General features: G+C 40.2%; 1 protein-coding gene across 1 annotated transcript in view; it reads right to left on the reverse strand.

The window, feature by feature from the left end:
• Positions 1 to 16,171, reverse strand: part of LOC149158726 (putative ABC transporter C family member 15) — a 399,865-nt gene that overhangs the window by 317,194 nt on the left and 66,500 nt on the right. The window contains exons 5-7 of the mRNA XM_089436293.1: positions 8,640 to 8,726; positions 7,771 to 8,490; positions 6,734 to 6,898 (exon numbers count right to left, since the gene is read on the reverse strand). Coding sequence (XP_089292419.1) covers positions 6,734 to 6,898; positions 7,771 to 8,490; positions 8,640 to 8,726 — 972 coding nt within the window. The remainder of the gene's footprint in view (positions 1 to 6,733; positions 6,899 to 7,770; positions 8,491 to 8,639; positions 8,727 to 16,171) is intronic.

A 16,171-nucleotide genomic window follows, 5' to 3' on the forward strand; every position in this document is an offset into this window, starting at 1 on the left:
TGGAGCAGAGAAAGAACTTTGACTAGGTTGAATTATACCAGCCTCTAGCATTTCTACAACCATACGTTCAATTTCACTCTTTTGGGCATAGAGATATCTATACGGCCTGATGTTTGGAGGAACACTTCCTGGAATCAAATGAATAGCATGATCATGATCACGAATAGGTGGGAGACCTTTGGGAGTCTCAAATACCTTGGAATGATTGTCCAAGACTTTTTGGAGATCTGGAGAAATAGATGATTTCAATGTGGGAACCTCTAGCGAACATAATTGTGAAATTACACCTCGTTGTTCCTTCTTTAGAAGCTTTGTCATACCGTTAGAGCTAATTATCTTTCTTGGTTTCCCTGCAATACCCCTTAATTCAACTTCCTTTCCTTTCGCATAAAATTTTATGAAAAGTTCTTGAAAATCAAAAGCTATTGTACCAAGGATTGTAGCCATTAGACTCCTAGTACAACATCAGCACCACCCATTGGAATGGAAAGAATTGGGCTATTCAATACATATTCTCCCATGTATAGCTTGACATTATGGCACTTTCCTAAGCAATTTATGGTTCCTCCACTTGCAACCATCACTTGACACTCTGGTGCTAGATATAGGAAGCAATTCAATTCCTTGGCTATCTTACAATGAATAAAATTATGGATACTTCCTAAATCAATCAACGCTATTACCTTTTTCTTCTTGATATGTCCTTCTATCTTGATAGTTTGAGGAGTGGTAATTCCAGCCAATGCATTACGACTACGAGATATGGTCGGATTCATTTCTTCTTTATCTAGGGTTTGTTCCTGGAGTATATCCTCTTCTTTTGACATTTCTTGTTCCTTTTCTTCCTCCTCTTCACAATCTATGTAGAATAATTTCTTCTCAGCACACTTATGACCTTTAGTGTATTTTCTATCACAACTGTAAGAAAGCCATTTTGATCTTTTTTCTTCCAATTGTTGTGGTGTCAACCTTGTAGGTTGTGGAAGGCTAGGGTAACACCACTTCCATCTTTATAGTTGTGAGCGGTAGGCTTCCTAGTTGCCATAATTTTTGTAGCATAAAAACTATGGCTGAAGCACAAAAACTGATAGCTTGTAGACTTGAATGTAAAAATACACACAGGTATTTAATAATAATAAATTATTAATATATAAAATTGTATAAGATGATATAAGATGATTTGACTGTTACAATGAGGCCCTGCTTTTATACCCAAGCAGGTGACCTTTCATGATTAGGCATGTCTTTTAGACATGCCTTTTCAGTTAATTAATGACTTTTTATCATAATTACTACTTGATTACTTAGTATTAATATTATTTATATGTATTTATTTTGTTATGAATTATATTCATAACATAGCCCCTTCCTTAAGAAGCTTTGTCTTCAAAGCTATATTTGTCTTGCGGTTGTCGTCTCGGCATATGAAAAGTTGTTGTCACTAGTGGCTCAGCGTCTATACTTCGCTAGTAATTCTATTTTGAGTTTAGGGTTGTCTCCTTTTTTTTATAATTTTTTTTAATAATATTTTTTATATATATTAAAATAATTAAATACTTCTAGTTATTATTATTATTAATTTGTATTTAAGATAAAACTATATTAAAATTAATAAATAATATTGTTTATTAACTATATTAAAATTAATATATAATATAGTTCATATTAATGAATTTATTTTAATTTTTTTTTTTTAATTTACCAACCAAGGCATCTTACGAACACAGGTGTGACGTTCTTTGCTGACCCTTCGAACAAGATTTCTGACAACGTTTTCGTGGAGGTCACAGTGACATCGAGAATTGTTGCAGCGAGAGAGAGATAGGTTGTCGCGGGCGCGTGATCGAATGGGGGATCAGGTCGGTGAGCAGGTATGTCGAGCCCGAGAGTAGCGGGGACATGGCTGTCAGGTTGTTCTGGGACAGTGATACCGATACAACAACGGGAGGGCCAGTCGGCCAACAGCCAGCAGTAGACAAGCAAAGTCCGAAGGAAACGGGCAGACAGTCGACGTGGAGTGTCGACGAAGGGTTTACCACTGGTTCATGATAAGAAGGCAGCAGAGAAAAAAAAAAAAAAACAAACAAACGCAGAACTATTGTCGACCAGCTAGCGTGGGGTGATCGTAGGTACAAATCAACAACTGGTAGTGTGAGGTTGCTAAGCAACACGTGAACGGATGGTGGGACAGCCCGGAACGGAAAGGAAACGCCGACAGAGGAAATGTTGCCGGCTAGAACGCAATGCTCTCACGTATCTCGGACCGAGATTTGATAGTGACAACCTTGCCGTTGGGAGAATAGCAATCCTGTGGTTCAAATCTTCACTGCTCATATCCTTCTCTTCCTGAATGTCGAGCAACTCAAAAATCCTTTCTGGAATCTTGTCATTCATCACCTCGCAAATAGCCCGACAGGCCACGTCAAAAAGAGTCTTGATATCCAAGAAATTAGGGTTCGCAATTTTCGCAAGTTCCACTAGATGGATCAGCTCCTTATATTTCTGTTTCAGGTATTCCACTTCCCGACTTTCAGCTTCCTGTTGGGTCAGCCGAGAGCGGGTATGTTGTTTATGGTGATTCCAATATTCGATAGCATCAACAAAAATGTCGCTTGAAACATTAGCGAGAGCAATGGGTGTCTCAGTCCCGGCCTCCTCCATCAACCTTCTTATAGTTTGAGATTGCGATGCCATATATTTTCCCACCAAAAACACTGTGCCATCTGAGCTCCGCAATCTAACACTAGACGTTTGTCCATTTAATATAACATCAAATGTCCTCACGATTTCCTTACCCACATCTTCAACAACTTCTTTGGCATTGTTTTCTTTTACGATTTTCTTAATGATTTTCTTGAAATATATGATTCCTTCCAGAGAGATGACTGATTTTATGTTCTAAAAATGATACTCGCAAAACAAGCGTATTATATTCATTTTCTTCCATATTTTCACCGATTTCTTCTCTGTGATCGGTCTGGCTTCATATATGAGTAACTCCTGTAAATGTCACTTCATGTCTTCCTTGCCCAGAATTCTTGAATAGTCAAAAATTACAGTCTCTGCAAGAAATCTATGAAGTTCAATGAAATGCTTCATTTCTTCTCTTAATTCTCTCTGCAGAATGGCTCTTTTAATGTCAAACCATTCTCGAGTAAAGAGATTGTGGGCATGCTATTCATCTTTTTCAACATTTTCCGCTTTGTTATGATATTATTCATCTGGATCATTATCTATTACATCTTTGTGTTCATTATCATTATTCTGAACAAAATCTTCTTGATCTATATCAGCGTCATCAGAATCATTATCTTGGTCTAGATAATCCTCATTCTCATCACGAACAACTTTATTTGAATCCTCACCTAGATCATCTCCCTTATTATTGATCTTCTTTCGACATTCTTTAACTTCTGCAAAATATTTTTCTAGTCGTTGAAATGCATCTTGAATACTAAACTGTTCAATTTAATCAAGATGTGAACATGATGCCACATTGTGCAGCGAACTACGTTCAAAGGCCTGCATGATTATATCGTGTGCCATGGCTCTGATACCACTGTAGCATAAAAACTATGGCTGAAGCACAAAAACTAATAGCTTGTAGACTTGAATGTAAAAATACACACAAGTATTTAATAATAATAATAAATTATTAATATATAAAATTGTATAAGATGATATAAGATGATTTGACTGTTACAATGAGGCCTTGCTTTTATACCCAAGCAGGTGACCTTTCATGATTAGGCATGTCTTTTAGACATGCCTTTTCAGTTAATTAATGACTTTTTATCATAATTACTACTTGATTACTTAGTATTAATATTATTTATATGTATTTATTTTGTTATGAATTATATTCATAACAAGTTTGCTTTCTATTTTTCTTGCTAATTTGAATGCCTTCTCCAATGAATCAGGATCCCAAAGGCGAACCTCATGTTGGATATTATCCTTTAATACTAGTGATTTCCCCATTACTATTGTCATTGTATCCCTTATTGTTATTATTGTGCCCCTATTGTCCCCATATTGTTATTAGTATGCCCCATAGAAACCAACTATTGTTATTTTTGTGCCCTTATGTTATCACTGTTATGTCGGCTTGATTATATTGTGACCCCTTAGACTCCTATATATAGTAGGGTGCTTTAGTCATTTGTATCATCCAAGAATTGTTCATTTGTGTAACGTAAAGGAGGTTGCCCCCTTGAAGAGGCTAATTTATAAGGTGTTGATCTATCTTTTCTATCTTTTTGTGAGCTAGTTTCCTAACATTTGGTATCAGAGCTTTGGATTCTAGGGTTTCGCTGCTCCAAACAAGCCATCGTGGCATTTTCGCTATAAATTGTTTTCTGCGACGTTTCAGAAGCTACAAAAAAACCCCATTTGAGCCGAAATCGTTCTGAACATCGGGCCTGAATTTCAGAGCTTGTCTCGCTATATGTGCGGAGATATGATCTGAGGAATTTAGGGTTTTTGCAGACTCCCGAATTACATTCCAAACAGGTGACCTGGGGAAAATCGTCATAACTTTTGTTTTGAGCATCAGATTGAAATTTCATAAGAAGTTTCAGAAAGAGGACGGCATGTAGTTTTTTGTGTATCAGTTTCAGGTACTAAGGTCGAAACAGTGACACGTGGCACATCGTACAAGTTCTCTCTACTGAACTAGTCTATAATCAGGTCACCGTGGGAGATTTGGCATAACTCTTCCTTGGAGAATCCAATCTTGATCAGACTTGCGAGGTTAGAAAGAGGACTTAAAGGGCTACCGCAGGACAAGATTTCAGATATTCGAGATCCGCAGTTACAGAGATACAATAGATTCAATATCGAGCTCTTACAAAGTGAAAAAAAGGTGTGTAGTTTTTTTTTAAATTTTGCATAAGATTGGTTTGAAAAATTAGTTTGAAGGAATTCATAGGGAATGTGCCAAACCCTTCTCCACATGATCAGGGGTGATGTGCTAAACCCTTCTCCACAGTGGAAATCCCCTTGGACTCCTTTGCCCTTATTGCCATTGCTATTTCGCTTCCCCATCCCTTGAATGTTCCGAGACAAATCCTGCACTTCCTTTAGTAGGAGTTGGGAAAACTCCTTCTCCTCATCCCTTTTGTCTCCCTCGTTATTCCCCATGTTGAGTTCCTCAACCTTTGGTTTTGTCGCCACGAGATTAGGGGTGATCTATAGTTGTTGTTCTTTGCTCCTGTACCTTTGTCTCTGGTATGTTACGTTCTACCTATCCTCTGGTGTCATAGATAACACTGCTCCCACAAGCTGAGCCAAGTCTATAGCTCTAATACCACGGTAATATCCCTAAGGGAAAATTAGCAGTAAATAATCAAAGCAAAATAGACAACACATCACAAAAATCGAAACATACAATTCGACCACAAAAATTCTTCCACAACAGTGATGTCTACTCATTTTATTAAATGGAAAGGTGTACAATCAAGGTGTTGGAATGTATGCACCTGGGCTTTCTTTTAGCAAGATAGCAAAGGCCTCAATGATCCCTGAATCACCCTCCTTCAAGTCCTGTCAATTAGTCCCAACTGTTGCACTGTAAAACCCAGAAAATGGTGCTGCTGCCTGAAATGAAGAGGTGTTAGAACCCTCTCTATAGCTCAGAAAATTCTGGGAATTTAATCCTGGCCACTACCCAAGAAACCCAAAATAACCCACGAATGGTTTGGCCAAAGCTTGACCCCGGAATTTTGACCCCCTTGAGCTTGACTAGCTCTCTAGCTGGGAAATTCGACCTGCTGAAATGCCTCCAAATACCTGCAAACCCTGTTAGAAGGTTTCCCAAGCCTTCCCACCAATTCTCCACCTCAAATTCCCTTATCTCCCCACACTCCTAGAATGCCTCTATCAATGACTGCGCATTCCCTACACTGTTGTGGCTCTCTCTGCTGCTGCAAATCGAACTCATGTTGCTAGTGTGGATTATGCTAAGAAGAACTCTCTCCTTGGGCTAGCACTCAAAGTCCATCGAAGCAAGGGCTGGGATTTCCGCTCGGAAACACCCAGTGTGCTGAACAACACATGCAGACTTGGCTCACTACTCAAGTGCTCTTGTCAAAAGACAAATTCGTAAATGATGAATGATGATAAAAAACGAGAGTTCCTCCCTCATTTATCGAATTGCCTCCAAGGCTGCCCATATGGGCCCACATCAACTTCCGCCCACCTTCTTCAAGCAAATGAATGTGTATTCTTCTTGTGGGCTGAAAATGCCTTCGTAGTGGCCCCCACATTCCACCAAAGCCGCAATTTTTCACTAAGCCTATAGTTGGAGTGGCTCTTTAGGCCAAAAATCACATATGGGCCCCATAGGCCCCCTTTTTCCTAAGTGAGATAATGTGAGTGCCAAACTTGATCAAAATTTCGATATTCCCTTAGTGAAACACTAAGCAAGAATATCATAGACACAGTTGATTTGATCAGTAACAAGAACATCAGCGATTTTCTGTCGAGGATATATACAAATTACAAATGTCATTTTATCGAGAGAGAATATAAAAGAAGAAACTGCCTCTTTTGATATCCAAGCCTTTACCAAGAAAGAAATAATGCAAATTATTGAAATGAAAAACTAGTCTTTCATAGAGCACCTACACAAGTCCTATTTTGGTTCTCACTAGATGAAGCACACTTCACATTTATTTACATCATTCACACAGTTAAATTGAATGAGTTTGTTTTATTTGAATATGAAACTCACCAGATATGCTACATAAGCCCATCCGAGGGGAATGATGACAAATAACATCTGCCATGTTATTTTGCATGTAACAAAAAGTACTCCAATAAGCTGGAAACCAACTGCCAAGCTTGAACCATAAAACAATGGAATATCAAAGTCCAACTTCTGCTGATCTGTAGAAGACTGGAAACATCAAGAAACTATTAGTTGCACTTGATGTTGAGCCTTATTGAACACTAAAACGCCATCTGATCAACCCAATGGAACATCTTAGTAAAAATAATGTGTTTTACCTGTTACATTTTATGTGTTATGTGATGTTTGAAGTCATCTCAATATTCTTGAATTGCTAAATTAGCATAAACAATACCTTAAAAACCTTAAACAGAAAAATAAGTGAGCCAAAAAACGACACATTGAAATTTGATCAAACAACTAACACCACAAACCCAACTTTAACAAATAAAAATACCCATGGCTAAATGTCATCTAGGATGTCAAATATTTTAATTTTTCCAATTTGCAAATACAAAGATAAAAAATCAGAAACATTAGGACATCGCTAGATCAAGAGCCACATGCAATCAAACTATGGTAGAAATATATCAGATATTTACTTCAATAAGAGATCATTCAAAAGATTTTTAACTGTCTTTACTGCATACATCTTCGTATATCAAGTCACCTGATAATCTCACAGGTTTCTACCAAATCAACATTATTTAACATCAATTTCAAATTACTAGAAAACCTAACCAGTATTTTTTATATTTTCCAAAGTGTCAACCCAAGAATTCAGGTTTTCTGATTCTGATGCACTACAATATTTGGATAGCTCCAAGTACTAAGGTTTGTCAATGTCTGTAAGTGGCATGAACCTACATGAGTTTGCTAAAGGCAGAGCTTTACTCCAACGTATGCATCAACGATATACAAATGAAAGAGATTTTAACACTAATCAGTTCAATGCTATGCTTTACATACACTACCTTTCAGCTTTTAAAAACCAAAAAGATATTGCAACAGGGAATGTATAGAGATCATCTGCCACTGACCCTTGTAAGAATCCTTCCAGTGGAAGTAGTGTCAAAGAAAGACATGGGAGCCCGAAAGAGGCTGTCCAACATATTATGATAAAATTCTTGTGCTGTCCTCAGTCCAGAAATAGAAATCAATAGAGATCGCATTAAAACGAATAAGCCACTTCCAATTGCTAAATATGAATAAACACTAATAAATCTTCCTGGATTTATACTTGTTCCTTTTGAGGTAAAGAAAGCCAGCCAAATGTCACTCAATATTTGCAATGCTTGCCAGCATGTTTGAATTAACAATAAAAAAACTATATGCAGACCCCAGAAGGACTTTGTCCAATATGCCCAGTAAATAGACATATTTACACGGCCAATAGCTCTCTCCTCTTCATCTATTAGGCTAGAAGCACAATTTTCATCATCAATTTTTTTCTCCACCCTATTCTTCTCAAGTGTGTCTTCATTTGACGTTTGGGATCTTTGATAATATAAAGCATTTCCTCTCACATGCTTTTTCAAGCAAGAATCAGGACTAGATGGCAACTGGGTTGGATCAGTGGTAATCAAGCATGTTGATTGGCTTATCCATTCATCCCTGGTAGTGTCATAGTCCATATCACATTGTACTGTTACATCATCTAATGCCTTTTCGTGTGCATCAATAAGTGCTCCAAAGACAGTGCCCTGTTGGGAAAGTTCATCATATGTACCAGAGCTCACAATATGTCCTGCTCTCATAACCTGAAATAATTCCCCACATGAAGTCCTGTTATTCCAGACATAAAATGGAAAAATAAAAAAACTGAACAACCTCATAAACCTCTTGAAAAGTTCAAAGCATGTCATAGTCTAGGCTAGATATTTATTAAGAAGGGGATAAGTAATCTTACGACTACAATATCTGCCTCACGCAAGAACTCCACTTGATGTGTCACTAGAACAATAGTTTTATTCTTTAAAGAGCCTCTAATGCATTCCTGTAATCAAAATGAATTTTCAGCCATGGAAAATAAGGACACCTAAAAATGAAATATATCGTGGAATATAACAAAAGGGTTGACCTGGACCAATTGGTTAAAAAATAAATATCATGTATAATGGCAATCACAAGAGAAGCATGTGGAAATGGAATCATACTGAGAATAGAAAATTAAAATTGTTGTAAAAAGGATTTAGTTAATGATTAGTTGAATCACAGCATAGTCTCTATGTAATGTTTGCATATGTGTACTTATACGCCAAGGGAGTATTCAAAATATGGAAAACACACAGGAAATTCTCATGATTGATTATGGTCATGTTACCCCTCCTATTGTATGAGAGGTAAACTTGTGATTTTCATCACATGATAGGATTTTTAGGGTAACATATCAGGCTGCTGATGAATTTTGGGTATGCACCTTCTCTTTTGACTTGGAGATGATGCTTTCTTGGTTGTGCTGGTGCTTTGGATTGGAGGAAATTCATTGCTTGTTTTGGTTACATATCTCTGGCCAATGGAGATTTGGGGTTACTAATTCACTTGATAATTTTGATGCCTTGGTTGATAGATGATAAGATGATGTAGACATATATGTCTTGACTCTTTACAGTGCATTAGGGGAATTTTGAGGTCTAAAATGGGCCTCTCAAGGAAAATAATAAAATAAGAGCTATGAGTTTTTAAAGGAAAAGAAAGTAAACTATTTTTTTATTGTATTTATGACTTATCTCCTTATAGGTTTATTCAAATTTCAAGTGTGGGAAGTCGTTGCATGCAAAATTAGATTTTGCATCCAACAAGTACCCAGTCTACATACTTTTGAGTTTAGAAACACATTTTTTTCATGTATTCTCAATTTTTCTAAGTGTGAGTCTACTTAAAAGTGTGCAGACTTAATACTTGTTGGATGTGGAATCTAATTATGCATCCAACAAGTATGCGGACTTGAAATTTGAGTAAACCTATAAGGAGATAAGTAAAAAATACAATTAAAAAATTAGTTTCATTCTTTTCCCCCAAAAAACCCCTAGGGATGACATCATCATCTTGAATCCTATGGGTTCTTATAAAGTTAATTTTATTAGTTCATTTTTCACTTTAGGCCCATTTTTTACCTCAAAATTCCCCTAATGTTTTGCTTGGTATACTTTCTTATCATAAAAAAGGCATTGCACTTGGTCATGTGATGTTCTTGCCTTTATTTATGCTATATGATTGGATCTGAGGATGTATGTGTCCCTTGATCGAACACCCTAATACTTTTGGGCTAGTTTGGTAATGCATCACCATCTTCATTTAGTTGGCATCGTCATGTTGTAGAGTGATTGGCATGGTCCCCCATTCTTTGATGTAGTTTCATATTCTTGTTGAATTTTCTAAGTCTATCTGTTAGAAAATTAATCTGTATTCTGCTGGTTTATTTCTTCTACTTGTTTAAATTCGAACAAGTTATTTAATACATTTAAATACCGAAATAAACACAATACAGTCACAACATCTACAAATCATCAACTGAAAGAAAACAAGCACACAAGTGACACCGTTATTTTTGGACAAATGTCCCCAGAAAAACCCAATGCGGGAAATCTAGTGCAGCTATTCAGAGGGTTATATTATTATGCAGTCTATCTGAGTACAACCGGGTGCCTAACCGACTCACCTGACAAAGAAAAATACACGGCAACAATACCCCTATATTTGGAAACGGGTATTCAAAAAACCTGACCCACAAAACCCTCTCCGGCACAACTGAAGCTCAGCACTGGCCCTTCTGGCCTCCGCGTCAGCCTTCTGCTGACCTGTGTCAACCCCAGGACCCTCTGCGTCAACCCTCTGAGGCACTGAGCAGCCTCCGGGACCCTCTGAGGCACTGAGCAGCCTCAGGGACCCTCTGCGTCACTCCAGCAGCCTCTGCGTTGATGACACAGTCCCTCTGGCCTCTGCACTATCTCTGCCAGGATCTACATAGCCTGGACGGGCTGCTGCTCTCACTCTCTCTGCTTCTGCGCTGGTCTCTCAGTATTGTCTCTGCCTCTCTGCCTCATACTCACTACCCCTCGCTGTTGATCATTGATTCAACTTTGCTTAGCAACCCCACTCTAGCAAAATGAATGACTGATCACTCTGGTGTGTTCTCCAACTGACCCTCAAGCCTCCTCTTATACTTTTCTCGTTGGTCCTTCAATGGCCAAGATTAAATCTCTAATCAATGGCTGAGATTAGATTTGGCTTGATCCATGACTTTTGGAGCCTTCTAACCCAGTTTTATATTAATTTTTCCTAAGTTTAGACTTAGGAACTCCATTAAAAATATTAATTATTTTAATATCTCCCAAATCAGGTACAATCTGTCCAAACCATTTCTGTTTCTTGGAGATCTCATGTGCTTTAGTCTCTCCACCAATTTTCATGGCTCGAGCACATCCGATGCTACCCCAAATCAGCACTCCCTCTTAGCGAGGACTGTGCTCTAGTAATACTCCACACTCAGCATCACCCTGATTATTCGGCATCAGTCCCTGTGCAGATGCTAGGCCTCCCCGCCCAACATCCTCTGCACTGTTGCATCCTGTACTGCTTCCCATGGCCCTGCCACTCCCACTACTGCATCTGTATGCCAACTCCCTCTGCATCCGTGCTGCTGTTGGTCCATCCTCCCAACACTGCATCTGCATTCCATCCCCTCTCATCATGCTCCATTGTGCTACTGCATACTGCTACTGAACTGCAACTCAGTTACTGAGAAGTAAGTAACTGATCCACCCAACTTCTGACATCCCTGTCAGGCTAGAAAAACTCCTGATGCTGAAGCTACCTCTGCCGCTCACAAGTGCTCCCTCTACTGACCTTTGCGTTGCTGCAACAACTCCCTACATCTCACACCGTTTCACACCTCTCTGTGCCATCCTGCACTAGTACAACACTCTCGTGCTTCTCGCATTGTTGCAGTCTGCTAGCCTTGCGCTGCCCGGGGACTCCTGCACTGTAGCCCTCTCTGTCGCTTCATCCGCATCCGTCTCTACCGATATTCGCCAATCCTGCTACTCTCTCTTCGGCGCTGCTCCCATAGCAAGGTATAATCCAGAGGTTGGGTACGTCAAGGATCCTGCCCCTCATTGCCTGTAGTCCTCCTGACTACAGCTCGATGTCTCCCCACTTTTTCTCAAGTGGTACATGAGCACTCATGGCACAATCGTCATCCTCCTCGACTTCTTTCTCCGCCCTCGTTGGCGCTGCCTTTGAGCTAGAAGCCTCTCACTTACTCTTCTTTGTCGAACACTAGTTCACATAATGACCCAGTTCCCCACAATGGAAGCACTTGACCTTGGAAACGTTGTTCTTCTTCCTCTTCTCCTACTTTCCAGAAGATGCCAGAGCCGCATCCTCTTCCTCTTCCTTCTTGATCCTGACCCCTTTGTTGCTAGTCCCCGTCTTGGTCAGTCGTTTGATCTCTTCTTGATGAAGAGCCACCCATAGTTCTTCCCAATCTGGAAGACTCGCCCTACCCAGTATGCTCTGGACAAATGTCTCCCAATCCTCAGAGACTGCGTTAAGTGTGGTCCTTACCATCAACTCTTGATCCGATGTGGCCCATATGGAAGTCGGTCACGGATCTCCTTCAACCAACCGAGGAAGACATCTATCTGCTCTCCCTTCTGCATCTAGTATGACCTTATTTGATTCTCCAGGAGCATCTTCCTCTACACGGAAGTATGTTGGTACAATGTCTTCAAAGTGTCCCACATCCCCTTTGTCATTTCCTTCTCGGCAATATGTGGGACCACATGATCCTTGACCCCATCAAGGATGATACACTTTGCCTTAGCCATTGCCTCCTTGTACCTTTCATTAGCTACCAGGTCAACTGGGATAGCCATCACTCTCAAGGCGAAGCCCTTGATACGATGTCTGTCTAGAATAGACAAGATCCTGGCCTTCCAATCAACAAGGTTGGACGCTCCATCCAGCCTGTCCTGATCTCTCAGGCCATTCACGGACATCTCGCTGCTCTTCTCTGTCGACTCCTCTGAGTCTCTCTACTTCCCGCCTAGAAGTTCTCAGTTCGACACCTGCTGAGTCTCTCTACTTCCCGTCTGGAAGTTCTCGGTTCGACTCCTCCGAGTCTCTCTACTTCTCGTCTATAAGTTCTCTTCTGGACTCCCTCCGAGTCCTGATTTCCCTCTTGGAAATCTTTCTTCCAACCAACAAGTTTCCCCTCTCCGATCATCTGTGCAACTGCAACACTGATCTGGATTCTTTGGCTAGAAATCCGCCTCGACAGCAATTCCCTCTACCTTGGTCTTGCTCTGTTAGGTACTGTTCTAACCATAGTACCCCACCAGCTTTGCTCCGCAAACTACCCACGACCTCCTATGCCCCAGCAACTGAAGGATTGAGCCTCTTGGCTCTGCGCAAACCTGACACCGGTAAAACAGCTCCCTCAGCCAACTGCGTCATCCCACCTAGCCTCTGCGTGAGCTTGTTTCTGCAACCCTCAGTCCATGTGCTGCCTCTCTTTGGCCCAGACTGATGACGTAGTCCCTCTGCGTCACTCCTTCCTCTGTCGCTTTCTGCAAGGATCAACTCTGTTACTCAGGACAGCTGAATCTCCTGCAAATGCTCTGCTAAGCTGATACCTTCAATTTTCCTGTGATCTGCAACCACGCTCTGATACCATGTTGAATTTTCTAAGTCTATCCATTAGAAAATTAATCTATATTCTGTTGGTTTATTTCTTCTACTTGTTTAAATTCGAACAAATTATTTAATACATTTAAATAAAGAAATAAACACAATACAGTGACAACATCTACAGATCATCAATTGAAAGAAAATAAGCACACAAGTGACACCGTTATTTTTGGACAAATGTCCCTGGAAAAACCCAATGCGGGAAAACCGGTGCAGCTATTCAGAGGGTTATATTATTATGCAGTCTATCTGAGTACAACTGGGTGCCTAACCGGCTCACCCGACAGAGAAAAATACACAGCAACAATACCTCTATATCCAGAAACAGGTATTCAGAAAACCTGTCCCACGAAACCCTCTCTGGCACAACTGAAGCTCAGTGTTGGCCCTTCTGGCCTCTGCATCAGCCTTCTGTTGACCTGCGTCAACCCCAGGACCCTCTGCATCAACCCTCTGAGGTACTGCACAGCCTTTGGGACCCTCTGCATCACTCCAACAGCCTCTGCGTGGATGACACAGTCTCTCTGGCCTCTGCGTTGTCTCTGTTGGGCTTTGGGTAGCCTGGACTAGCTGTTGCTCTCACTCTCTCTGCTTCTACGTTGGTCTCTCAATATTGTCTCTGCCTCGTACTCACTGTCCCTCATTGTCGATCACTGATTCAACTTTGCTTAGCAACCCCGCTCTAGCAAAATGAATGACTGATCACTCTGGTGTGTTCTCCAACTAACCCCAAGCCTCCTCTTATATTTTTCTCGTTAGTCCTTCAACGGCCGAGATTAAATCTCTAATCAATGGCTAAGATTAGATTTGGATTGATCCATGACTTTTGGAACCTTCTAACCCAGTTTTATATTAATACCCATTAATAGTTTATTTTTTCTAAGTTTAGACTTGAGAGTCATTTGGAGACACACTGGGCAAATACTCAGTAACCCGAGGGAAATCGATTCTCAAGGAGAAGGAGTTTGATTTTAGAGGGAGAGTTGCAAGGTGAAGGAAGAGGAGGGTATCAGCATCAGTCAAGGACTGAGGAAGAGGTGACGCAGAGCATCTGAGAAACAACGCAAAGGAATGGTCAGTGAGACAACAGGGCTAGAGATGCAGTCCTCACATAGGAGTGACACAGAAGTGACACAAAGGAGGATAGAGGGTCTCCAGGGTGTCAGAGCTTCTCTGGGAGAGAAGGAAAATTGTCTCAGGTGCTTTCTCTCAAAAGTATCTCAACATTTTGTAGAGTCGTTCCTTGTAAAGAGATTGTTGCTGAAGATCAATATATAAACCCTTATCTGCTGCACAGGGTTTCCCGCATTGGGTTTTTCTGGGGACAATTGTCCAAAAATAACTATGTTGATGTGGTTGATTCTTGTGCTTGTATATCATTGTTATTTTCTCTATGCTATTATGTGATAATTGCAGTAGAATTTATTTTGATGTTTACTGAAGGGTTTTGTAAATAACTTATTGTGGAAAATAAGTAGGAGAAATAAATTAGTTACTACAGTCGAATTTCGTGTTAGAAATTTTCACATGGTATCAGAGCAGAGATCGGGCAACAGGATTAAATAATTCGCTATGAGTCAAGAGCATGATGTCGGGGCATCAACTTAGAGGGACTCACGCAGATCTCTAATGAAAGAAGAGAGCACAAAGAACATGGATCATGATTATTCTATGTTAGCTTCCAGACTGGAAGAAGAAGTCACTTGCCTAGTGAGTTCTGCCACCTCTGAGGTTTGGTATATAGATAGTGGAGCTTCCTGGCATATGACAAGAATATGAGAATGTTTTTCGAATTATCAGGAAGAAAGGATGAACTTCCAGATCACCATGGGAAATAAGTCAAAATGTACCCCCGTAGGAAGAGGTATTGTAGTCTTTCAAATAGAAGCGGTGGATCGGCTTCGAGCAACCAACGTGTTGCATGTGCCAGGATTGGGGATGAAATTACTCTATGTATCTCAACTTCAAAACAAGCGCTATGACGTTTTCTTCATTCAGGAGAAAGTATGTGTCAAACACCCGAGTTGGAAAAAAAAGGCCGAGACAGGAGTCAAAAGTAACGGGCTGTATAAATTATAGCTAGAATCTCCAATGGCAGTGATAGGCAGCAGTGGGGAAAAAGATTGAATGAACTATGGAACAGGAGGATGGGACGCTTACACCATGGGACTCTAAGAATTCTGGGAAGAACTGTAACAGGAGTTCCAAAGTTTAGTACCACACAAGATGATGTATGCATAGGGTGCACACTAGGCAAGTACACCAAAGCGACATTTTCCAAAGGTAACAATAGGGTTAAGAGTTTTCTGGGATTGATACACTCAGATATCTGCAGACCCATGTCCACAAAAGCTCTTAGTGTTGCCGAATACTTTGTCACCTTCATTAATGACCATTCCAGAAAGACTTGGAGCTACTTTCTACAGACCAAGGATGAGTTTTTTGGTCGATTCAAAGAGTTCAAGGCTCTAATTGAGAATCTGACAAGGAAGGGGATAAAGATATTGCACTCAGACAATGGTGGAGAATACATCGACAAGGACTTCACTGATTTTTGCGCAAGGGAAGGCATCAGAAGAGAGTGGACAACTCCCTATAATCCGAAGCAGAATGGAGTAGCAAAAAGGAAAAACAGGACTATTGTTGAAGCAGCCAGACCAATTTTGTATGATCAGGATATGCCCAAGTTTCTATGGGCAGAAGCATGCAACATGGTCGTTTATGTCCAGAACAGGACTCCTCACAGGG

Source organism: Pinus tabuliformis, chromosome 5_2 (assembly GCF_031772625.1).
Source record: "Pinus tabuliformis cultivar Carrire ecotype Pingquan chromosome 5_2, CPIR1, whole genome shotgun sequence".
Classification (NCBI taxonomy): domain Eukaryota; kingdom Viridiplantae; phylum Streptophyta; class Pinopsida; order Pinales; family Pinaceae; genus Pinus; species Pinus tabuliformis.